The sequence below is a fragment of the Ascaphus truei genome, chromosome 4 (genome assembly GCF_040206685.1).
Source record: "Ascaphus truei isolate aAscTru1 chromosome 4, aAscTru1.hap1, whole genome shotgun sequence".
NCBI classification, from domain to species: domain Eukaryota; kingdom Metazoa; phylum Chordata; class Amphibia; order Anura; family Ascaphidae; genus Ascaphus; species Ascaphus truei.
Window position 1 is genome coordinate 132,215,250 of NC_134486.1, and position 26,902 is coordinate 132,242,151.

At 43.3% G+C, this 26,902-nt stretch overlaps 1 protein-coding gene across 1 annotated transcript in view; it reads left to right on the top strand.

The window, feature by feature from the left end:
* TTC27 (tetratricopeptide repeat domain 27) overlaps positions 1 to 26,902 on the top strand; it is a 401,980-nt gene that overhangs the window by 4,643 nt on the left and 370,435 nt on the right. Inside the window, exons 2-3 of the mRNA XM_075594976.1 lie at positions 1 to 186; positions 15,201 to 15,303. The exon at positions 1 to 186 is cut by the window's left edge and continues 12 nt beyond it. Of these exons, the coding sequence (XP_075451091.1) occupies positions 1 to 186; positions 15,201 to 15,303 (289 nt within the window). The remainder of the gene's footprint in view (positions 187 to 15,200; positions 15,304 to 26,902) is intronic.

Below are 26,902 nucleotides of genomic sequence, written 5' to 3' on the forward strand. Positions count from 1 at the left end.
TTTTTTTCCCCCTCTTGTTTATCTGTTTTTTGGTCCTGTTTTCAGGGGAAAGAGCGGTGTACTGCGATTCTGAGCACGCTTGTACTTGATGGGGAATCAGTCTACAGCCTGACAGCCAATCCAATCTTCTTACTGCTGGCCAGAGTAATCCTTGTGAACCTCAGGAACAAACTCACAGCATTCCAGGTAAGAAATAATCTGTCTGTAGACGTGTGCAGCATGGAGGATTTGCAGCGGAATGCTTGGGAGCTGAATTTCGGTGCCTGCTTTTATGAGTGGGAGATAGAAGTAAATAGTTTTTAAACTGCTCCATAACCTCTCGTACTGCAAGTTCCTCCTAAAATAAAGTTGCAAAAATGTTAGGAGTTCTACATTCATTTTACAGGAAATGTGTATTTTTTTCTTTCTTTCTTAAATCTAATATTTTTTAAATATTTTTTTTATTTATGGATAATACTATCATCGTATGCAAAGCCAGACCGTTAAATTATACAATATCCCATATACCAGGGGTGGGCAAACAGGTGGCGCGCAAGATATATATATTTTTTAAATAAATTTAAACCGCACAAGGCCTCTGTAACTCACTTACCTTGATTCAGTCGACTTTGGGCGACGCGTCGCCCAATGAAGCCACAGGGTCATGTGACGTCACGACCCGTGGCGTCATTTGACGCCTGCCACCATGGCACAAAGGTGAGGTAGGGGGTCGCGAGCACTGGGACACAGCAGGCGGGGGGCGCAGCACCAAAAGTTTGCACACCCCTGCCATGTACCTTGCATACAGGATGACCACAACTAGTTTATGCAGATTATTAGGCAATTGCAGTGATGGCTAGTATAACCTTTAATGTCATTTTATAGTAAGCGCCATTGCTTAGTCGTCACGAAGAGAATGGAAAGGCATTTGGTCTAGCAGAATGAATGACAGGACTTCAGCAGGTATAATAGAGAGGACGATAAAAGTAATTGTTTCTGGGCAGATTATTGAAACCTTTTCACAGAGAGGTTGATCTCGAATAAAGAATGTAGTTAAGCTGAGATCAGTGTGTGTAAGGAGTTGAGACCAATAGAACAGAAGAAAATCATTTGACAGTTTAGTTTCCCTGAATTTCACTGCCTGGTTAGGATGTATTCCCAACAGCCTCTCTAATCCCAATCCAGGGCTTGCAAAATCTTCACCCTGAATAGAAGATTTTGTATCCCAGCTTGTACAGGAGTTGTTATGCAGGCGTGCGGTCCAACACATTTCTGAATGAAATAATAATAATAAAAAAAATAAGACAGATCATGTTTGGCCCTTTGCGATCCTCTGCTGGCTAAAGGCCTCCAAATGGTCTTTCAGGTACTGTGGCTACGAGCTTCACTTTCCATACATTTTATTCAGCGAAAATAAAATGAACACTTCTTCAAGGAAACACCACATTTCGGTCAGTTAGAACTGAGACTTCCCAATGACATTTGTGCTGCAGTTTCTTGGTTCTCACTGTGCCATTTCAGGGGTTGGTTCCACAAAGCACAATAAATAACAATAAGGAAATAACATTTGGTAAACAAATATGTTTAAAGCAGCAATCCCTGCAGGAACTGGTGTGTATTGAACTCCTATAATGTTAGTGTTATTTGTTTAACTTTGGATAGCATAATTTATGTCTGCAGGTATTTTCTTTACCTGTAGCTTCTCAAGGAACCTTTCAGGAGAAAGGGAAGATATTTTACCTGTGGCACATTATTAGACACAAGACACCATGACATCCCTCATTGGGGAAAAGCTGAAGGGAAGCCACATTATCACAAATGTCAGCTTACTACGAAATGTTAAAATATTTTAAAGGTGTTTATTCACGGTTTGTCCTCTTAAAGTCAGAAGAATTAAGGTCAGGGAGGGTCTCCGTTTCATTTGATCAGAATAGTAGGAATTGTAAAACGAAGCGGTACGCTTGGCCTTGTGACTAATGGCAAGATGTGAAGAATAAGATCAATGAAAAGGTAGGTCAACCTTATCATGAGCCAGAGGGATAAGGCTGCGCTTATAGTGGTGTCGACAGCGACGCGATGGTAACGTCACGCTGCGGTTGCTGGAAAAAATCAAATTGACTTGACTTCCTGCGATCGCGACAAAGCCGTCGCTCCGTCGCGTCGCTTCTATTATAAGCGCAGCCTAAGGAGGGATTACTTAGTTCTGATTTAATTTCTGAAGGCTATTGGTAACATTTGAAAATACCTTTACTGCTGGCTGTTCAAATCTGAATTCTGGTTGCAGAGAGAGACATGAAATTGAAGATTTTTTTATTTATTGAAGTTTAAGCATCATAAGTTATGATCTGGAAGCAGAAAGTGTTTGAGGGAGGCAGTCTAATTGAACCGGAGCTTCGGATGATGTTGCATAATCTGAACTGTACTGTAAATGATCTAATATTAGATCTGTGCAGCTTGTAAGAAAAATAAATAGATAATATATTGTACCTCCACTATAAAGAGTGAAACAATGAATTTGTGTTCGTCAGGTCTCATATGCATCCATAGACACTATTCTCTTCTGTGGTGTTGCAATTATGTACAGTTAGGTCCAGAAATAATTGGACACTGATACAAGTTTTGTTATTTTGGCTGTGTACCAAAATAAATTCAAGTTACCGTTAAATAATGAATATGGGCTTAAAGTGCAGTCTATCAGCTTTAATTTGAGGGTATTCACATCCAAATTGGAGAAAAGGTTTAGGAATTAAATCTCTTTAATATGTATCCCCCTCTTTTTCAAGGGACCAAAAGTAATTGAACAATTGACTCAAAAGCTGTTTCATGGACAGGTGTGAGTTATTCCTTCATTATTTCATCATCAATTAAGCAGGTAAAAATCTGGAGTTGATTCCAGGTGTGGCATTCGCATTTGGAAGCTGTTGCTGTGAACCCACAACATGCGTTCAAAGGAGCTCTCAATGCAAGTGAAACAGGGCATCCTTAGGCTGCAAAAAAAAGAAAATTCATCAGAGAGATAGCAGGAGCATTAGGAGTGCCCAAATCAACAGTTTCGTACATTCTGAGAAAAAAAGAACGCACTGGTGAGCTCTGCAACACAAAAAGGCCTGGACGTCCACGGAAGACAACAGTGGTGGATGATCGTAGGATCCTTTCCATGGTAAAGAAAACACCTTCACAACATCCAGCCAAGTGAAGAACACTCTCCAGGCGGTAGGCATAACATTATCCAAGTCTACCATAGAGAAGACTTCATGAGAGCAAATACAGAGGGTTCACCACAAGGGGCAAACCATACATAAGCCTCAAGAATTGAAAGGCCAGATTAGACTTTGCCAAACAATATCTAAAAAAGCCAGCCCAGTTCTGGAATAGCATTCTTTGGACAGATGAAACCAAGATCTACCTGTACCAGAATGATGGGAAGAAAAAAGTATGGAGAAGGCTTGGAACGGCTCATGATCCGAAGCATACCACATCATCTGTAAAACACGGTGGGGCAGTGTGATGGCATGGGCATGCATGGCTTACAATGGCACTGGGTCACTAGTGTTTATTCATGATGTGACAGAAGACAGAAACAGCTGGGTGAATTCTGAAGTGTATAGGGATATATTGTCTGCTCAGATTCAGACAAATTGAGCGAAGTTGATTGGACGGTGCTTCACTTTACAGATGGACAATGACCCAAAACATACTGCGAAAGCAACCGAGGAGTTTTTGTAAGGCAAAGAAGTGGAATATTCTGCAATGGCCGAGTCAATCACCTGATCTCAACCCGATCGAGCATGCATTTCACTTGCTGAAGACAAAACTTAAGGCAGAAAGACCCACGAACAAACAACAACTGAAGACAGCTGCAGTAAAGGCCTGTCAAAGCATCACAAAGGAGGAAACCCAGCGTTTGGTGATGTCCATGCGTTCCAGACTTAAAGCAGTCGTTGCCTGCAAAGGATTCTCGACAAAGTATTAAAAATGAACATTTTATTTATGATTGTGTTAATTTGTCCAATTACATTTGAGCCCCTAAAATAAGGGGACTGTGTATGAAAATGGTTGCAATTCCTAAATGTTTCATACAATATTTTTGTTCAACCCCTTGAATTAAAGCTGAAAGTCTGCACTTCTATTGCATCTCGGTTGTTTCATTTCAAATCCATTGTGGTGGCGTACAGAGCCAAAATTATGAAAATTGTGTCAGTGTCCAATTATTTCCGGACCCAACTGTTTTTTACTTAAGTTGTTCCAAAAAAAAGGCATTTCATAAGGACTAAGAGAGCGTAACATAAGACTGGTTGGTGAAGATGAAAGATTTCCATTGGTTCCCGCACCAAACACTTGGAGTGACGCAGCAGGAAAGCGGCCTTAATGGAAAAAGTGTCTGCTTGCCAAGTTGTAAAACCCCCCTTGACCAATAGGTTTTCTTGATTTGACATTGCTTCTGCTTAAAAGCTATTGGAAATTAGACAGTGCAGAGTAGGATATGTGTATAATTACAGGACAGTCTGTGCAATGAGTGGTACAACAGCTAATAGATACAGTGGGTTTTTTCTTTTCTTTACAGAAATAGCAGGATGGGGACAGCAGCAGCCAAAGGAATGAATGAATAGTTTATGGGGGTTTGACATAGTGTACCATGAGCATATAGACAGTCAACTTTCAGTAATGAACCCATTAGAATTTTAATATTCACATTGGGGAGGTTCTTAATAGCTGCTTGTTATTGTATAAAACAGAAGGCAAAAGGTGAGTTATGCTTCACCCAGCTGGCAACTTCCAGTATGTACTAAAAGACAGAATATGGATACTGCCCAGGTAGAAAAATGCTAGTGCACTATATTGTATAGACGTCAGGAGAGAGCATGTGTATAACACAGGGCAGCATTTATAGGTTGAGAAAAGATGGTACAAATGCATCAACTTACTCCAGGCCTCCATACGCAGGTGACTTCTCCATTTGTTGATTCCATTGGTACTGTAGTGCCAACGGTTATTCTAACACAAACCAGTGGCAATCGCCAAAAAGACCCAGGTACATGCTGGGTCTAGTTTAAGGCAAGTTTAAGGCATTTCTGCATTAACTAATGGCCCATCAGATTAACAGCGGGGGACCCTGGCAGTCCCATTCAAACGGAATGGGACTGCCAGGGACCCCTGCTGTGTTAATCCGATGGGTCATTAGTCAATGCAGAAATGCCTTAAACTTTCCTTAAACTAGCCAGGTTACACTCTGCATGTACCCAGCATGTAACCGGGCTAGTTTAAGGCAAACTTTAGAATACTCGTTGTCTCGTCTGTAGCTTATTGTGATGGTGAAGGGGTAACCAGGCCATCAATAAAGGTATTATGCCCGGCTGGTTACCTCTGAACCATATTTGTGGGTTTAGTGTGTAAGCCCTTGGATCCATTGGTTGTACACGAAATGTATGTGATTGTGCAACGATAACGAATTTGTGTTTTACCTTTCCATGAGTGCTAACCAGTGGAGATTTGCAGGCTTTGTTTCAAGGGTTTTTTTGGGGGACCTATAGGCACAAACCTCTGGTCAAAATCCTCCCTTGAAAACAGTTACGCCAAGTTCCCTGCTTCAGCACAGACCAGAAAGCTAAAAGGGGCATAGGGATGTGAGGTGTCCCTGAAACCGTTAAGGGGGCCCTAGCTTAATGGGAATGCCTAGATCACCCTGAACTAGTATAGGGTTTCAGGGGTTGCTCCAGTTATATATAAGACTTTGGGGTGTGGTTAAAGTCTAAAGCCAGGTTTTGCAGTGTGTGAGGCATATGGCTAGTGAGACTAAAAAGTAAAAGTTCTCATTCTTTCCCTCATCACCAAAAATGACTTAGACATTTTAGCAGCATAAACGTGTAAGGTTTATTTTATTAAGCTGTGTGTTTTAAAACACATGCTGGTGCACAGAAATGAGTTGGGACTCTCAGAACTAATGCGGTGACAGGCCTCTGGGCTACCAAGTGGTGCCAGGAGGTCTGACAGGACATCTGGGGATAAACGGGGCGGTTACAGAGGCCCCGCGCTCTTCCCCACGGCATTTAAATTAAATGCCGGTGGGAGGCGCGAGGCCTCTGTACCTCACTTTCCAAGAAAATGCAAAAGAATGCACACAGCAGCGCACTGCCCACTGACACAGGTGTACAAATATGAAAAGCGCTGATTTGTGCATTCTTTTGCATTTTCTTGGATCGTTTGGAACTTAACCAGCGGCTGGACACGCCCCCAGGAATCCAGTAGGCTCTAGGAGTGGGTAAGATCTTCAAATATTTATTCTCTATTACCATGGATCATCATCAGTACTACTATCTAGGGTGAGTTCTGGACTTTATCATACAGTTATTTCCAATGAGGTACAGCGAAGTGTGTTTTACATAATTTTTTCTGTTGCCTTCAGGAGATTTATGTTTCCAGTGGTATAATTCACTCACCCAGTAGTTTACCCACTCCATAGTTGAGTCATATCTGTTTTCTCATCATTGATGAATATAATACAATATTCCAGGACTGTTGGAGCACCCATTACCTTTCTATACCTTTTCTACTCTGTAACTCACTTACCTGCTCTCTGCGGGTCTTCGGCGCCACGGCAACGCGGCGTCATGTGACGGCACGTGTCACCATGGCAAAGCGCGTGAAATGACGCGGCGGGGTCACGTGACGCCACGTGACCCGCGACGTCATTTGACGCCGAGTCATTGTGGGAGGGGGGGGGGGGGGGCGCGCAGCTCAAGAAGTCTGCGCACCCCTGTAGTATATAATGCGGATGACAATGCATTTGTCATTAAATCTACAAAACTTTTTATCTGTTTCAAAATGATAGCATTATAATTACCACTCAAATATTGGAGAAACAAAAACAACAATTTGTTTCTAGTGTTAAGCAGTGACACAGATAACAACTGTCACTAGATAAACATTGTAAATGCTCCCCCAAAGCTTTCAATTAGCATGGAAATGTTAAAGGAGCAATTCATGCCTCCGTCCCCTCGCCCCTTTTAATTATTGTTTTTTTAACATAGGGTTTGAAGCAGGGGGTCTCCGGAGCTGAAACCCCATTAATCTCAACTCCGGGGACCCCATGCTTACTAACATACTTGCCTTTGAAGGGATGCCGGTATCTCAGCAAAGTTCAAAGCTCCTGCATCACATGGGCCAATAGGAATGACGTCACGGCCTTATATCGGCCCATACAAGCTTTGAAACTCCGCCATTACGTGAACCCTGCTAGCCGGGCAGAGTGGCTAGTGGCGCCCTCTACGGAGGGCTATCTCTGGAAGCAGGGTGTTCCCGGAGCTGGAACGAGTGAGATTCAGCTCCGGAGACCCCCTTCTTTAAATCAATGTTTAAAAAATAAAAACATTTGCCCGCTTGTATTGCCTTTTTAATACTTGTCCAATATTTTTTTTTACCGTTGTCCATCAGCGATCACATTTAACCTAACAAACACGATTGCAACATTGTTACAAGGGCAAATAGAACTCCGTTATTAGTTGCCATGGACAGTAGAAGCTGATGATAACATTTCTAGAAGCCTATATGAGTTGAACTCGTACAATTTTAGTGTTTTACCCCCTGAGCATGTCCTGCTCTTTAAGAAAACAAAAACAATACATGTTATTCTAGTGTTAAAAAAAACAAAAACACAAATCCATGCAGCTTTACAGAAGGTATGTTTGCTGCTGACCGATGTGTGTTCTAGAATTCCAAGTAGTCTGAGAAGTGAGTAGAAAAACAAATTATTGTGTATCCACACTGTGCATTTCGAACTGCTTTAATTTTCTACTTGTGTCTATGTAGCTCAGCGCTAATTAATCACAATTGCAAAGGAATTCAATTAAGCTTTTTTTATTGTCTTCAACTGCAGTTTATTATAGTCTTATTTTGCTTGCCTTGCCCTCTGTAAGACATTGATTTAACTCTCTGCCTTTCACTTCCTATAGCGGAGGTTACAGACTGCTTTTCTATTTAATATTTTAAAATGGGTTACTTCATTAATCCTCTCTCCCATTCTGCTTCAGAAGCATAGATATTGTATAAATCGTTTTAAAAGATGGTCAAAATAGTTTCCCCCCCAATATTTAAAAAAAAAAATTGGGCCATTTTTAGCCAGGCACAGGACCACATATTTTTAAGTCACTTGGGCCTCTTTAACAGTGACAGAAAAAGTAATTTCCTCCAAACCATTAAATTGTTTGCATTGTTCTGCATGCAATCATCTTACAGCCGGTCCTCGTTTATCTGACGGAATGCGTCCCGCAAGCCGCCGTCGGATTGCGGGTCAATGTTATTCGGGGCGGTGACCATCGGATAAGCGGTTTCGACGTCGGATAATGTGTGCAGCGAACTGCGTTATGTGGCGACGGAAAGCCGGACGTCGGATACGGAGAACCGAAAAAGAACGCTGCGACGTTCGAAATGCATTGGATGGGTCTTTTGCCACATTAAAGTGCCCTTTTAATAATTTTTTTGTCCTGGGTTCTTCCTGCTCCGTTTGTGCTGGTGCGCTTTTTGGTCTCCCTTTTCCCTGCTTTTCCTCTCTAGTTATTTTCCTGCTCACTGAATTTTTAAACTCTGCTCTTTATTTTTTAAATATTTAGCCCATAACTGCTAAAACCCCCTAATATCTACCCTCCTCCCGACCCCCCCCCCCCCCCCCAAAACCTTAATCGATTTAGCTGTGCGGCTGTACCATACTCCATCTTGATGTATACTCCATCCCACGATGAGCCAGTTTTTTTCCTTTTTGTTTCAACATTGCCCCTTATTCCCTATAGATTGTAAGCTCTCAGGAGCAGGGCCCTCATTACCTCTTTGTATGTCATTATCGCTTGTTTGCCCTTATTTTTGTGTCATTCTGCAGATTTACCAATAAACGATAATAATAGCTGATGTTAACAAGACTACTAAGCCCCTCGTACGTTGGGAAGTGAACATCAGAGAGCATAAACAGAAAAGCCCAGGATAAGACATGGTTTCTGTTAACTCTTTGAAGACTTCATAGAAAACATTTCTGTCCTGCCTGTCGGAGTGGAGCAAGTCCGAATAAACGGCAGAGGTTGCTATGTAAAAGCTCCACTGCAGCCTTTCTAAATACAAATATAAAGTGGCTATGGGGGCGGGGAAAAAGTATTATCTGCTTTAATTAAACAATGAGCTCTCCTTTAAAGGAGCAATCCATACAATATCCTAAATGTGTGTTTGTTTTTAAATATCTGCTGTATTAGATAATACTTTAACACATTTCTTATTTATTTATTCATCTCTTAATGCTATTTTTTTTCCAAACAATTTTATTAGGCATGGATACAACAGTTGATTTACAGGTTCATTTCACAGCCAAATACATAAACATTTTAACTTTTTCCGGGGTAAAGAAAGGGCAAACTTGTTTGTCCTAGAAAGGGGGGGTCCTCGAAGAGTGAGGACAGAGGGGACGGGAGGAGGGGGAGGGGGGGTTCACATCCTGGAGGCCGCGTTCCTTGGTCCTTTGGTCATAAGAGGCTGATGCTGGGACTCGGGGGGGCCTAGTTTGCTCCCTTAAGTTGTATCTACCGAAGCCCTCAACTCGCGAGGAGTGACCAGGGCTCCCATATTTTGTCAAATGCGATAAGTTTTTGCCTGATCATTGCCGTCAGCTTCTCCATTAGCATCACTTCATTGACCCTTTTTTTAATAGAACTTTTAGAAGGGGTGGTTTGTCTCTTCCAGGAAGCCGCTATCTCACATCTGGCCGCAGTTAAAATATGGGAGATCAATTTCCTGGTTGTCCTGCCAATTTCGGGCATTGGCCTTGCAAGTTGGAAGGTCAGTGGTTCTATAGGCAATTCTAGGTCTGTGACCTCTTTTATCAAATTGTGGACCTTAGCTCAGTACTTAACAATTTCCGGACAGGTCCACCAGATGTGGGCCATGTCCCCTCTAAGTCCACAGCCTCTCCAACATAGGTCCGACGCCAGGGGGTAGACCTGGCTCAATCTCACTGGGGTGAGGTACCAGTGATAGAGAATTTTATAAATATTCTCATTCGTTGTGGTGCATAGAGACGTTCCCGAGGCTGCCAGCCAAATTTCCTCCCAAATCTCTCTTTCTATTGTAATGTTCAAATCTGCTGCCCATTTGAGCATGTAATCATGGTCTTGGGGGGCCGCCGGATTTTCTAGGATGGTATATATATATCGGAAATTAATACCTTTACAGAGTCGCACGAATTTGGTCAGAGAGGGGAATTCTGGGTCTGGGCATATCTTTTGGGCAAAGTGCCGAATTTGAAGGTATTTGAATGTGTCCAGTTCCCTGATCTTATATTTGGCCCGTACTTCTTGGTAGCTCAGGAACGTGTCAAAGCTTAGAAGATCCGCGATCGTCCCGATCCCTTTTGATTTTAATTGTTCGTACAGCTTAGATCTGCATCCCGGGGGGAATTTTGGGTTATTTGATAGAGGCGTGAGTTGCGGGTTAGCTGAACACAGGCCAAATCTGGTTTTGTGTTTTGACCATATTTCCCAGGTAAGCAGAGACGCTTGTAGTTTTAGGTTATGTGCTTGCCTATCTCCCCTGTCTATGCTCCAGAGGCAGGCCTGCAGAGAAGGCATTCTGGCATACTTAGATTCTATATCAATCCAGCAATGTTTGGCTGGGTCGGCATTACACATAACAGCTTGTTTCAATTGTGCTGCTAAGCAGTATTTGTATATGTCTGGGACTGCCATACCCCCCCTTCCTCTTGATGCCATCAGGACCGATCTTGCTACTCTGGGTCTTTTGCCCTGCCAAATAAAGTTAAACATTCTGTTTTGTATGCTCTTTAGTTCCGCGCCAGGTACATGGACTGGGAGTGTCTGAAAATAGTATAATAGTCTAGGGAGTATGTTCATCTTAACTGAAATCATTCTCCCAATCCATGATATCTGGTAACCTTGCCACTGTTCCAAATCTTTCTTAATCGTTTCCCAGAGTGCTGGGTAGTTATCTTGGTAAAGAGCTCTGTAGTGTCTTGATATATTTACCCCCAAGTATTTAATATATGAAGGACACCACCTGTAATTAAAATTTAGTTTGAGTAATTTCACTTCCTCGTCTGGTAGGCTGATATTTAGGGTCTCCGACTTTCCGCTGTTTATTTTATACCCAGACACTTTGCCAAAGTCCGACAGTTCTCTTTGAAGGTTCGGAAGAGAAGTTTGGGGTCTGGCCAGGGTCAGGATGATATCATCCGCGAATAGGGATATTTTATAATTTGTCTCACCTATCTCAACGCCCTGTATGCTCATATTGTTCCGAATTTTGGTCGCAAGTGGTTCAATCGTGACGGCAAAGAGGAGAGGCGATAAAGGACACCCCTGCCTTGTGCCATTTTTGATTTGAAATCTCTCGCCTGTTCCGTCTGGGAGTTTGACCGCGGCAGAAGGGTTCTGGTAGAGAGCTCGGACCCCTTCCAGGAAAGTATCTTTCAAGCCAAATTTTTTCAAGGCATTGTCTAGGAATAACCAGTCTATCCTATCGAATGCCTTCTCTGCATCTAGGCTCAGCAGCATAGCCCTTGTTTTTGACATGTGGACGTGATCGACTATGTTTATTATTTTGCGGGTATTATCCGCGGCTTGACGCCCCGAAACGAACCCTACCTGGTCTGAGTGAATAAGTCTAGGTAGGATCGGGTTCAGCCTGTTCGCGAGTATCTTGCTATATAGCTTTAAGTCGTTGTTCAGGAGAGATATAGGCCTATAACTTCCGCACTGGGTCGGGTCCTTCCCGTCTTTATGAATTATTGCTAAATTAGCTAAGGACATAGAGTTTGGGATTGGCTTCCCCTCCATAAAGGAGTTAAATAGGTCTAGTAGATGGGGTGACAGTATGGGTAGAAACTTCTTACAATAGGAATTTGTATAGCCGTCAGGACCCGGCGCTTTGGAAGATTTGGATGCTTTTACTGCCGCTGTCAGTTCTTCCACTGTTATTTTACTATTCAGCCTATCATTCTCCTCCTCTGTCAGGGTGGGAAGATTACAATCGGCCAGGTAGTCTATTATTGATGCTTCTGCGGCTGATTTTGGGATAGCGGAGTCAGATCTCAGATTGTATAGTTTGGTATAGAATTTGGTAAATTCCTCCGCGATTTTTTTCTCATCTCACCAGCCCTATTCTTAATCGCTGTGATCTGTGATCTTTTTTGTATGCCTCTTAACCTGCTAGCAAGAAGTCTGTCAGCTTTATTCCCTTTATCAAAGTACCTCTGGCCCGTCCATTTTAGTGCCTTTTCCACATTGTCTAATTGTATATCCTTTAGTTTGGTTCTGGTGGACGTCAGTTACGAGTACATTTTCCTGGATGGGTTCGATTTGTGTTGTTGCTCAAGTTTTATAATTTTCTCAGTGAGTTCTTTAGTTAGTTTTACTTTGGCTTTTTTTCTATGAGATGCTATCGAGATAAGTTGGCCCCTGATAGCCGCCTTATGGGCTTCCCATAGAATTGCTGGGGATTCCACCGTACCCAGATTTAGCCTGAAATAGTCCTTAAGGGCTCGTTTGACCTCTCTTTCTATTTCTTTATTGCTTAGGAGAGAGTCGTTCAGTTTCCAGCTATAAGTGAATGTTTTTTCAAATGGAGCCGTGAGATTTAGGGAGATAGGGGCGTGATCTGACCACGTAATTGGGCCTATATCTGTGTTGGTTGTTGCTTCTAGAACATTTTTGGTAGCAAGGAAATAGTCAATTCGGGAATAGGTCTGGTGAGGGGCCGAGGAAAAAGTGTAATCTCTCTGCCCCTGGTGCTGTGCTCTCCAAGTGTCTACCAATGAGAAATCCTTTATTATATCCCTAAAGTTTTTCCCCACTCTTATTGCTTGGGTTGGGAGCGGGCGTCCTGGTGTGGATGACTTGTCCTCTGCTGGATTGAGTACCATATTTAGATCTCCTCCTATTATCAGGGAGGATAAATATTCCGGATCAATTTCCTCTAGTTTTTTTTTCAGGAAGATCGGCTGATTCTCGTTGGGGGCATAGAGGTTGATCAGGGCGATCGCGGATCCTGCCAGAGAGCCATACACCACAACGAATCTACCCTCTGGGTCGGTTGTAACTTTTGTTAAATTGAAAGGGGTGCCCTGCCGTATCAAAATGGCTACACCCCGTTTTTTTACTACTAAATGATGAGTAGTAACTCATAGGGAATGTGTTTTGGAAAGTTTTGGGCGGTTCCTGCGCTGTAAAGTGCGTCTCCTGGAGAAAGACAATATCACCATTAAGCTTTTTTAATTCTTCAAGGGCCAGCCTTCTTTTCCTATTATTCTGTAGTCCCTTTACATTAAGGGATATTAGTTTAATTGGTCCTTGTTTAGCCATAACCTTCCTTGTTTGTGCCAAATTTTAAGGCCTGTCCCTTCTCGCTAGGGGCAGTGGCTAGATGTTCAGTCAAATGATGCTTTCGTCCTCTGTAGGCCTTGGTTGACCAGGGTGTGGGGGACAGGGGGTTAGGGGGTGGGGGGCCTGCTGGGATAGTATCAGCAGGTAACAGGAAGATGAAAGTAGACCTTGGTTTGGTCTTAATGGATCAGAACCGACTTAACTAGTGGTCGGTTTGTCGGATGTAAGACCCTTGGGGGGTGGGTCCGGTGACGATAACCGTCTGGAATGGGCGAGGTAGAGACCCTATAGTTCCACGTTTACCCGCTTTTTCGCTTTTATTTTCCCCTATAGGGGGGGGATAAGTGCGGGGGTGGCTCTTATGTGATGGGGGTCTTAAGATTAGATAGGCCCGGTGTCTAGTTTCCAGCTCACTTTACCCTTTTTTTGGCTTAAGAGTCTTCTATCAGCTGGGAGGGGGTAGTGGACGGGCGGGGGCCGGTTGGGGGTATGGGTAGGGAGGTAGACGGCCAGGGGGCTGTGGACAGGATTGCATCTTGGTCCCATATAATTGTTTTCTTTTCCTGTAGCTTAGCTGGCCTGTTGTGGTCAGGTGTCCTGTCTATATAGTATGGGTTGGCCTGGTGTGATAGGATGTTACTTTATTCCTCTTCTTAATGCTATTTTTTAAATACTGATAATCTTTTGATTTCTATAGTAGGCTTTAACCCACCTCCCCAGCAGTGCAAGATCTTGGCAACACTTTCCTTTCTGTGATAATTTGTATCCAATATTCCCAGCAGTTTGAGCTGCGTACTGGAACAATAGATCATGTTACCTTAGTAATATTAGGATTCATTGTAGCCGCTGAGTTACACTGACTGAAAGACTGATTGAAACTGAAAGACAGCCATTTAGTGAACCCTGGGAAGCAGAGATTTATTTTTTTCTCTTTCGGAATGTACTTATACAGATCACTTCAGATTTAATGTTAAATAATTGTTGATGTCCTTGCAGTATTTTATGTGTTGATACTATTTCTCGTTGATAAAGGGCGACGGCCTGAAACGCGTTCGAGATTTTTAACCTATCCCATGCCATGATGTCTACCATGGAATAAAGGACTTTTATACCGGTATCTAGCCCCCTCATTGCTGCATTGCTGTGCTCCGTTTTTTTCCGTGAGGATATCCTGTTGTTTGATACTATTAAAGATAATTTTTATGCTCTAATCGTATTCATGTTACACTGTAGTGGTTATCTCCCATGGCACCTGTGTGCATAGGGCTACAGGCATACCCCGCATTAATGTACGCAATGGGACCGGAGCATGTATGTAAAGCGAAAATGTACTTAAAGTGAAGCACTACCTTTTTCCACTTATCGATGCATGTACTGTACTGCAATTGTCATATACGTGCATAACTGATGTAAATAACGCATTTGTAACAGGCTCTATAGTCTCCCCGCTTGCGCACAGCTTCGGTACAGGTAGGGAGCCGGTATTGCTGTTCAGGACATGCTGACAGGCGCATGCGTGAGCTGCCGTTTGCCTACTGGGCGATATGTACTTACTCGTGAGTGTACTTAAAGTGAGTGCACTTAAAGCGGGGTATGCCTGTATTTAACTTTATTATACAGGACACTGTTGTTCATTTGGGTAACAGAGTGCACCTTATTAGAGGTCTCCCTACCCAGCTCTCCCATCTCTGGAGAACTCCCTGGTAAGAACTTTATTTGCACCTTTTAACAATCTATTTAGCCTGTCCCTCTTTGCGTGATCATCTTCAACAACTATACTCGGATATTGCAATAGTGACAGTGTTGTGTGGATGACGCAATTTGAGTAAGGGTCACTCTTCTGTCTTTCAGGTGTTGCCGTGGTGGACTCTAAGATGTGTGAACATTCACCAGCAGTTACTGGAGGAGCGATCTCCTGAGCTCTTTGCCGTAGCACAGTCTTGTATAGATGAAGGTAGGTGTCCCTGATCACACGATCACACATGCAGGGTTCTGTTACTTCTCTCCTGGCAAAACTGAGGTTTACTTGACATCTTCATTTTCTTATCTTCCACTTGCTTTTAAACCTGTGGTAGGAGCTACTCCTGCATAATAAACCTGTTGGGGCTTCAGCATTCAATAAAACTTTTTTTTTTTTGCTAGTAAATTAAGAGTGCAGTACCTATGAAATATGATGCTCTATTCTTCTACAACAGTGATTCCGAGCTCCAGTCCTCAAGTACCCCCAACAGGCCAGGTTTTAAGGATATCTCTGCTTCAGCACAGGTGGCTCAATTAGTGTCTCTGTCATTTTGATTGAGCCAACTGTGCTGAAGCAGGGCTACCCTTAAAAGCTGACCTGTTGGGGATACTTGAGGACTGAAATTGGGAATCACTGTCCTACGATGTACATGTATATTCCTTGATACTTTTAGTGTTTTTTCCTGAAGTATAATATTTGTGGCTATATGCATTTCTGCTAATTCTGTAGAAAATGAAAAGTTAATTTGCATTAAATTTGCTCTGGTAATGGAGAAGGAGTGGCTCAGTGAGTAAAGGCACTGACTGGCACTGAGTTTGCCACTGATCAGTGGAACCTTGTTCAATTCTCGGTGTCGGCTCCTTGTGACCTTGGGCAAGCCACTTTATCTCCCTGTGCCTCAGGCACCAACAAATAGATTGTAAGCTCCATGGGGCAGGGGCCTGTGTCTGCAAAATGTCTCTGTAAAGTGCTACGTAAAACTAACAGTGCTATACAAGAACATGCTATTATTATTATTATTACAATGGAATGTATTACAGTTTCTGCTGGAACCAGTGCAGTTTACCTATCTTGTTGCATGATTTGTATGTGCCAAGTCTTAGGTAGTATTATCGTCTGTCTGAGCTATCAGCATCAGGACGCCTAAGGCTGCTCTCATTAAGTAAACCGCTCAAGTCCAACCAAGCCGTCGCTCCGTTGCACCATCGCGGTCGTGCCTACTATAAGCGCACGCGACGGATTCAATACACCTGTTTTGACGCGACTTCGCATCTCAGAGACTATAAGCGCGGCCTAATGCTGCGGCCACGCTGCCACTGAGCGTGCTCATGCTTGAGAGCGGTGACGTAATCAACTCTCCAAGCATGAGTGCAGACTGTCCTGCACAATTTTGCGGGCGTGGGATTGGCTGGATCGGAGCTGTGTGTGCTGTGTGCATTGACTGGTGCTAACTGGTTGCTGAAGGGACATGTGACCCTTCAGTGCGCTTAGTGCCTAGCTTGGGAGAGTGTACATGTACGCGCCAAGTGCGCTCAGCGGCAGCGTGGATGCAGCCTTACACCTTCATACATTTGATATCTGCATAAATTTATGCAAAGTGTCATGGAACACATTGGGTCATCTGGATAGATTTGTACCCAAAGTATTACTATTGTGGTAAATACACACTTGGCCCATAAGTGATTGAATTGCCTGGAGCTTGGATGTCCACTGGCTCTTAAAAGGACCTATAGAATAGTATCACTCAGCACATTTTTAATGTTGCTTACTAATGTAACAGGCTTCCTTAAAAAGAGAGAGGCCCATATTCGCTAAGCATCACTACTCCATAAGGTCGCGTTCATGCTTAGTGACCGCACGCAGCGCGATCAAACACATTACGTCTATGCGAACGTCCACAGAGCACGTGACGGCGCGGCTGTTTTTTTTGGGTGACAAAATGTTTTGATTTTGTCTTGCGACGGCCGGGTCACGTGAGCGGTTCAGCCAATGAGGGCGAACCGCTTGTGATGTCATGGACGCGCCCCCGGAACGCCTCCCCGTCGCTGTGGATCACAGGCCAAAGATCGCTTGGACGATAGGCGCGCGAGAAGTCCTAGCATGGATGCGGGCTAGGACACCTTATAATGGAAGTATAAATATAGACGATCGACAGCACTCAATTTAGGATAAATTAAAAGAAGGGGATAACCAAATGACAAAATAGCTGGTGCACAAGGGAATAAGGAGGAACCCTAATCCGTCCACATAAACATAATGCACAAAAGGGAAGTTCCCAGCACTTGATGAAAAAATGCAATTAATGGGAATAAGCCAAATTGTTTTAATATGATGGAAAGAAAATATACATAACATAAATGGAACCACAATGCAAATAAATGTGCTATATGCTTAAACTAATGCGCTAATGTGTAAAGAACCACTGAGGTCTAAATACAACACAAGGCAAGGGAGAAACACGGGGTAGACAGATGGGCTATAAGGACGGATTGTACAAACATTGATTTGACCTCAACACTTTGTAAATGTATTTTATGCAATTTTTATAAACCATGTAGTTTAAAAGAAATTAAGTAATTTGTATTACTTATAAACTTTTGACTATTCAGAAAAGCTGTGGGTTCCGGAGCATTTAGTGGTCATTTAAAAAAAAAATTTTTTTTGGAAGATGTAGACCAAAAGCCTTATTTTGGTATAAGAATACCGCCTTATGACTAGGTGGTTTTTTAGGCTAGGTCCCCAGTGCAGCCGGCAGCGCGTACGCCTCTCACCAGCCCCTTACCTTCTTCCTGGCTGTCCCCCGTCCCTCCTTGCTCACTGCGCACTGTGACGCGTCAGTCAGCGGGGGTTACAAGAGGATTGTGTTCCCATGTGGCAACGCGTCACGTGGTGCGCCAGGGAGCCAATGAGGAGGGGAGATCGCCGGCAGCCTGGCATAAACGGGAGGGGGTGTGAATACACACACACGAAAACCTGTCAAGGAGGGGGGACATTGCAATTCGCCATATTATATTGCCGTTATAGTAATGAAACAAATGGAGGTGGTTGCTCCGTGTTCACAAGCCCATCTTTTGGTCAGTCTGTCATTTTACCGCTTGTGACACCAGTATCCCTTGAAAGGTGTGTGAGGGTTAAACCTTCATTTAGGCCACTGGAATGTGTTGTCGCATGCTGGTATATCCACTCTGATTGTTGACATCGGCGTTTCTTTTCCTGATCGCCTCTGCCAACTGTATTTTTCATTGCATTGCATCCCCGCCTCTCATCTATGCCCCCCCCCCCGTCATGGTCACGCCCCCTGACCTGTTTTTGCCCTCCACCTAAAAAAAGCTGCCTGCAGACTGCGGTGAAGCGCCGTGCACGTGTCGCCAGGAGGCCAGCGCATGCAGCGGGGCCTTAGCCTTAGGCTACGCTTATAGTGCTGGCGACTTGACTGTGACGTCAGGCTGCGGTCGCTGGAAAAATCAAATAGAGATGACTTCCAGCGATCGCGACCAAGCCGCCGCGTCGCGCTTACTATAAGCGCACGCGACGGCGGCAATGCATTTGTTTTGATGCAATGTCGCGCCGCTGTCGCCGGCACTATAAACTTATACCGAAATAATACCCGACTAGCACCCTCTCTATCCACCTTTAAGACCCACCTTAAGACACATTTGCTTAAAGAAGCATATGAGTAGCACTGTGGATAATCCTGGACACATGATACATAAAGCTTGGCCCCCTGCAGACGCACTTACTAGAATTCCCTCCTACTGTCTCTATACGTTCTCCCTACCAATTAGATTGTAAGCTCCTCGGAGCAGGAACTCCTCTTTCTTTATGTTACTTTTATGTCTGAAGCACTTATTCCCATGACCTGTTATTTATATTATTTGCTATTTATATGATTAGAACGTGTATTACTACTGTGACGCGCTATGTACATTTATGGCGCTATATAAATAAAAACATACAATACAATACAACAAACAACAACAAAAAAACAGTGTAGAAATGCAACTTTAAAGGGCAAAAGTCTATTGACTTTTTGGCAAGAGAAATACGGAAACTGAAGTGGTAGAAACTGCAGAGCAGTAGACGTGGATTCATGTAAATGTATACAGGAAAATACACAGTATGAAAGTTCCACTCTAAGTGATTTTGTAGGAAATTGAAGATCTCTCCATCTTCCATTGGCTTGCTTCGGGTTAAAGAGACTTATCAATGTGAAAGGAATAAAAATATGCAATTTGTTTACGATAAATATCAGAAGGGCTCTTTGGCAAATAGGAAAATGTATCTAGGGTATAATGATCATTTACAAATTAAAATGTAACAGTTTAACATTGTTAACTACTGGAGTGTTTTGGTGCAAATAAAGTAACTTTCTGCAGAGAAGGTAGTGTTTAGCATTGGATGGCTGTTCTCTCATTGGATATTATTAGGGAAGATGGAAATGTCAAAGCTGCAGAGATCCAGAAAGGAGAGAGAATACACAGCAATGTCTGCACAGTGAATTTGGGCAGCATTTATCATATCGTTCTTTGGCTGCCTTAGTAGAACAATATTTGGTGAAGACTTGACTGCTCTATAGATTACACTTGAATTACTATCATCCTTTTTTTTTTTTTTAATTCTTTCCTCGAGATAATTATGTCCGGGGAAGCAACTGAGATTTATCGTGCTACTTTCCAGGTCTCGGCAAGTGTGCTGCCAGATTTTCATTAAAATAGTTCACCGTTCATACTTTATCCCTCCAAATGTTGGCATGAAGTAGAGAAATGTGGTCATTCAATGCACTGATTAGTTTTCCTTTTGCGTTACCTTTTTAATTCACGTTTGAACAAAGTTGTTCTATTACATCCTCGTGATTTATTGCTTCGAGATGTGAGAGTGAATTGGAGCGGCGATAAATTATTCAGTTTGACACCAATAACATGAAAAGGGTTGCATTTCGACTAACAGATGTTTAGCATCACGTTTGTTCTACCCATTTTATATTCTTTACCTTTTTTGTTTCTTACTATTGAAATGTCCGTAACTTGTAATATCTATCTTTTTAAGATGTCCCTACAGAACCAATGGTTATTTTGAAATAAAGAATATTTCGGACATTTGCTGTGTTTTCAACTTTTGGCCGATATTTACTAAGTGATGTACGATTTCATAAGTGTCAGATGACATTTATAGTTCATTTACTTGAATGGACCATAAGGAGTCTTCTAGTGCTGGAATATAGCGGAATATTGGCCATTGTCCTTAGAGCTACTGTATTACTCCCCAGTGCAGTTCAACTACAATGAAGTTCAAGTATTTAGTATTACAGTATGTCAGTGCGAGGACTCCGTTATAGGCTGAATGGCTGTTTCGGGTTAAGCCCTAGTTTTCAAACACCTTTTACCCATCAGTGGGTCCAGGCTACAGTTGGCAGTTTTTGTAAGACCGTGAACCTGTTTTTGCACACGCCAAAAATTAACGTTGTTAATCATGCTCGATCTCCCTGCTGCCTTTGATACTGTCAATCATGCTCTTTACCTTCATATTCTAAACTCCCTTGGTAGCCGCAACAAAGCTCTATCCTGGCTCTCATCATTCCTCTCGCATTGCACATTTTCTATCCCGGTTGCTAACATTTCTTTGTCTTCTGTTGATCTGTCTGTTGGTGTACCTCAGGGCTCTATTCTGGGATCTCTCCTTTTCTTTCTAAACACTATCACTTGGTGAACTCATCAACTCTTTTGACCTTAGATATCATCTCTATGTAGATGATACACAGATATATCTATCCACCCTTGACCTCACACCTGCAATACAGTCCCTAATTTCTGGTTGCCTTCTGTCTTTATCCTTGTGGATGGCACTCAGTCACCTTAAACATATTTCTAAAACGAGGCACATATTTTCCCCCTAAACCATGGACCAATATCCCCTTTTTCCATCACCACAAATGATTCTACATCTAGTCTGTTGCCAAAGCATGATACCTAGGAGTAACATTTGACTCTTCCCTTCTCCATTCACATTCATGCTAGAATAATTTCTCTTTCTCCCAAAACAGTCTCTGCTCACATCTTCTCCTTAATATCACTCTCCTGGCTTCCCATCATATTTCGGATCACCCACACAGTTCTCCTACTTACCTTCAAGGCCTTCTACTCATCTGCTCATCCCTATATATAACCTTTGAACTCTCGCTATACTCCTGCTCGTCTCCCGCTTTCTACCCACAACTGTCAACTTTCTACCACTTTCACTTCTACTGCTCTCCCTTGCATTAAACCTTTTTTCCTACGGATGCAGCCACCAGTATTAGAACACTTGTACCTGGGAAATTCTGGGAGATTCTGGGACAGTCTCACAGTAAATGTCTCAACATTGCCTCAACATTTCTGTGAGATTCTTAATGGCCCATCGGATTAACACAGTAGGGGGGTCCCTGCAGTCCCATTCAAAGTGAATGGGCCTGCAGGGACCCCTGCTGTGTTAATCCGATGGGCCATTAAGAATCTCAAAGAAATGTTGAGGCAAGGTTGAGGCATTTACTGTGAGACTGCCCCAGAATTTAAAAGGCAAAGAGTTCTAATACTCGTGGCTGCATCTGTACACTGCCCCTTACCTGTGCAACTCCCTGATTCTTGGTATACGTGAAGTACCATACCTCTCCACCTTTAAGACCAACCTTAAAACTCACCTCTTAAATGAAATGCTCCAATGGCCTAGACTGCTCTCTGTTTAAACTTTATAGCTACAGTATCGGACTCTCCATATCTGCCACCAGGCTATGTGCAGTACAATATCACCGATGAACTCACGCCACATACATTCATACAAGACTCACTGGCATATCTATACATACGTAATATATACATACATAATCTATACATACGTAATATATACATTCATAATCTATACATACATAATCTATACATACATAATACAGCTCAACCCCGTTATAGCGTGATCCGATACAACGCGGAGCCGCTTATAACGTGGTTTGACCGTGGCTCCCGGAGCAGAAGATCTCCTACCATGTGTTTTTCAATTTTGCATGCTTCTCATGATTCTGAGATCATGCTGCCGGCGTGCGCCCACCCCTCCCCCCGCTCCAGCGTCAAATGACGCCGGGGGTCATGTGAGATCACATCTCCAGGACGACAAGGGGCTGCCTCCAATAAGGGAGGGGATTTAGGAGCTCTGGCACAGGGGGACACACAGATCAAGCAGCTGCAATACCTGAAACTTGGGAGTTTCTCATTGTTGCAATCTCCCTCTCTGTTGATGCACATGCAGAAGCTCCCTGAACACATTCCCGGCAACAACTTGTGCGATCTAGGAGCCAGCAGTGCTGGGGGTATACTGAGGGCATCAGGACTGTATAGTGCCTGTAATGCTGCTCTTGGCTTCTCCTTTCTTCCGATAGACACATTGTAGCTAAGCTGTGGCAGGCGATCGGAGGTGGAGGGGAGGCTGCAGGGGAGGGAGTGGGCTCGTAGCGGGCTCACAGCTTTCCTTGTTGTGTGCATAAGAAGACACAAGAGCGTACTACTCGTGGCTCTGCTTTTCAGCTGCAACTTTGGCTTCTCTACAGCAGGTAATGGAGTGGATTATAAAGCAGGGGATGTAATGCTCCCATAACAGTGCTGGATTGTTCGTTCTTTGCAACAAATAATCATGGTCTAAAGGAGAGTGTTTACATCTAATATAAAAGACATCAGTCGGCATTCAGTTGCTTTAAATGGGTTTTTGTTCTCTGCGATGTGAAGTACTTCACCATTAGACCTTAATAACAAGCATGGATCCTTTATCACAAAAATACACACATTATAATATTCCACAGAAGAGTATAAAATACATTTACTTTGCATTCATCTTTTGTTTGAGGGTTACTTGTTCCCTTTAGAATACTTTACCATACCTAAATATCAGTGTGAAATGAAATTTGCTGTTACAGTATATACCTGTGTACTCACCATATATATAGAATGCATAAAACATTTGCAGAATTCAGTGCAGGGTTTCATTGTAAATCACTGGGCAAGACATAGACCCTAGTTAATCTGAACATCAAACACTACAAATATTTGGGGTTGTTCTCGGAATTCTCTTCATTTTAGTGACAGCAGACAATGACTGAGCTGAATGATATACTATACTAGTGGGGTGTACAGGTGTTAGATAGTCCAGTGTAATTAAGACAGTATGAAAATATACATCTAATTTAGAGAGCACTCTGACAACTGAATAAAGGGAATTTGTTTATTAGAAATATATTAACCTATTTACAGCTTGTTTCAGGCTCCCTTTGCATTGAAGAGGTTCAATCTTGCTACAGTAAAGTTAGTGGTAATATTAATACATACACACATACTCGCAGACACGCACACACGGTCTCTTTAAGGGAGCTGGCTCTCGGGCTGATCTGTCAGCCGGAAGCTGACATGAAGCTGGGTGAGAGAGCTGCCAGATGCCGGTTAAGTGCAGCGTGGGGCTGCGCCGGGTCTGGGACAGCTGTGAGAGGTATACCAGCTCTCCCCCTCCGACGGATTCGGAACCCCCTGATCGCTGTGGGCATTAAAAAAAAAAAAATTAAATCGCGATCCCGGTTATAATCTGGTCTCATTATGTGGCCCCGAGCACCGCGTTATAATGGGGTTTAGCTGAATATGTATTTATTTATAAAATGTTTTACCAGGAAGTAATACATTGAGAGTTATCTCTCGTTTTCAAGAATGTCATGGGCATAGAGTTAAGATGACAAATAATACATGGTTACAATACATAGTTACATAAGTGAACAGGGTATACATTATATACAAGACATTGCATGCACAGTTAGAGATAATATATATATATATTATAGGCGTATGTAACAGTTACAGACCAGATTAAAATGTGAATATATAAAATGTATGTATATAGGCGAGGCGGCAGGGCTCTGAGGACTGCGAAAACTCTCAAAATCTTGTCTTATAATATAAATTATTCGTCTAAATAAAAAAAGGTATCACCTAATACTGAAGTACTTATTTGCTCATGCACTATCGAAACTGGAATAACACGGCTATTTCTATTTAATTCTTGATGGATGATGCCGCATGAAAAAGCAACTAACCAAACTGATTACAAAGGAAACACAACTCAACAGGGGCATCTACTTCCTATCGGAATGTAAGAGAAGAAACCTGATTCCAAATGGACTTTGGATCAACAACGCACAATTCATATTACGCTGAAGAACTCTAATAATGCAGCAGCGAGAAACTCAGAAATAAGCTGATTCATCAACTATATAGGAAGAAACGTACATTCAAATGCCAAAAACTGACAATACTCCAAACCCTGCAAATGCAGAAGATGGCAAATGCTCACTGGCTGGAAAAAATACATGCAAACTCTGCACAAGAAACTACAGTGGGACTCATCAAGAAGAAACTACATTGCCTCTCTGTGTGACAGCAGACCATGGATACAACATGAGGTGTTTCATACTAATCAACTCTGCCACTCTAAAAAGAACTAACCACCAGTATGACAGTAATTTATAATTAGAAACCTCAAATGACTTTTCAAAACATATATTCACTGTCAGCCCAGAAGAACACACAACCTGCCTGGGAGTTATAAACCTGCCTTATTATGAACTGTCAAAACCACAGATTTCAGTTGTCTGCAACGCACTAACATTCTGTCCCACCACCACACTAGATCAAATCCAATTATACCATGACTTAGAAGAATTCTTCAGGAGATTATGACTGAAAGAATATTTCCACAAAAGAGATCACCCCCAGAATAAGCGTTCCTCTTCTTGTTGCTGTATTCTATTTCACACCACGAACAGGACGCAACGGCAAACTAGACAGCTACATAGAGAGCTTCAGATTGCGAGTTTCCTCACCAACTTCAGCACAGCAGAAAAAAAATTATGTACAACCTTTCCCCCATGGAAAGATCTGCAATCAAGGAACTGCACATTAACCACATCACACCAGCAGATAAAGGCGGTGCAGTGGTGGTTATGGATCCAAATAAATACATAAAGGCGGCAACATACAACTCGCAGACAACATCTACTACGAAGAAACTGACCCACGATCCAACCCAGGAATATACAAAGCAACTCAGGAATCTCAAGTCATGCCCATATCACCTGCTACCAGGTTTGCCACCACTTCAGGTTTGATTATGGGTTTTGGCCATATATCTACACACTACCGGTTTACCTGTGAAATTTACAGGCAGGGCCGGGGCTCTTATTTTCTTTGGTGGCGGCATCATCCGGAGACATCTCCCCCTGCAGGGTCCCGTGTACCTGGTTTCCGCGACGTCAAATGGCGTTGCGTTGCCATGACAAAGGGACGTTACGTGATGTTGCAGCGAAATGAGGGGACACATTGTCATGGCGTGGCATTTTCTCAAAAAACTTCAACAACACTCTGCAAACATGGCATGCTCCCACAGCCAGGTACAAACCTAGAACATTCAATGTTTTCCAGGGGCTGATCGACAAAATGGGACATTTGGCCGTTACCACATCGGCACCGGCACCCTGCTGTCAGGACTACCAACCAACAGTCGCCTCGCCACCAGTCACCTCGCCGCCTTCATCCATTTTCTATCTTTAAATGTCCTCGGATCTCCCAAGCTGCAGAGCACCACTGTCCTCGGATCTGCGACGGCAGATGTGTGCACACCACCAGGGCACTCGGCACGGCAGCCAACAGCCAGGACACATTTTTATGTTTACAGCAGGAAATTTAAAAATGTTTCCTGGCTGCTGGCAGTGTTCTGGTGTTGCGTGCTCACAAATGCAGTCGGAGCGGCAGCCGCACGAGGTGCCCTGTGGCTGGGAGTTCCGAGGACATTTAAAGACGGCGGAAGGCGGGGCGGTGACTGGTGGCGAGGCGACCTGCGGGTGTGAGTAGTCCTAGCGGCGGAGTGCTGGTGGTAATTTATTCGCAGCCAAACGTCGTAGACCGTTGATCGATCCCGCTCCACTTCCATCATCCCGGGAGTGATAGAGGTCATGTGATCATGGCTACAGCGATCACATGACTTCAAATGCGGGAAGTCCTTGGTCACTCTGGTGTCGTCAGATCCATGGCACTTTAAAGGTGGATAGATGTGTGTAAATAGGGTTTTGGCTTTTACTTTCTCTTATCTGAGGCCTGGTGGCAGGGCAGGTGTGGTAGGGCAGGTGTGGAGTATGTGTTTATCCTGTCTCCCTGGTTTTAAATATGTTAATTTGTATGTTGTTAGCGTTTTATTTTGATTTCTACGTTTTCATGTGGCTAGACCAACAATGAAAGGAAGATAATGTTACGCCTGAGTAGCCCGCAGACCAGACCTGTCCCAAGAACTGAGGTGGCAGGTATGAATACACACAGTGACAGAGCGAGGGACGTGTCCGGGTTGTGGTATTAGATGGTGCCAGGCCAGATGGGGAGTATTGCGTGAATACTTGCCGTTACCGGTTTTTCCAGAAGAATGGTCGTTGCCGTTGCCGAGATCAGGGGTAGGAGAAGTATGGAAGGATCGAGGTGAGAGCCGTGGTTGAAGGGAGCCAGAAGGTACGTAAACAGGAACAATCCGAAGTCGTGAGCCAAAGGGGGAAGTCTGCCAAGCCGCGTCAAAACCGAGAGAATCAAAGAACAAGCACTGTGAAACACCCATACAAAAACTATGACGAGCGAGGAAGCACAGGACAGAGAGGGTATATAAAGCTGGAACAGCCAACCAGAAGAGGGGGCGTGCCTGGAGGAGCCAAGGGAGCTTCAGCGCATTGACTGCTCTTCTTAGAGCCCAGGTGACACTCAGCAAGAGCCAGATT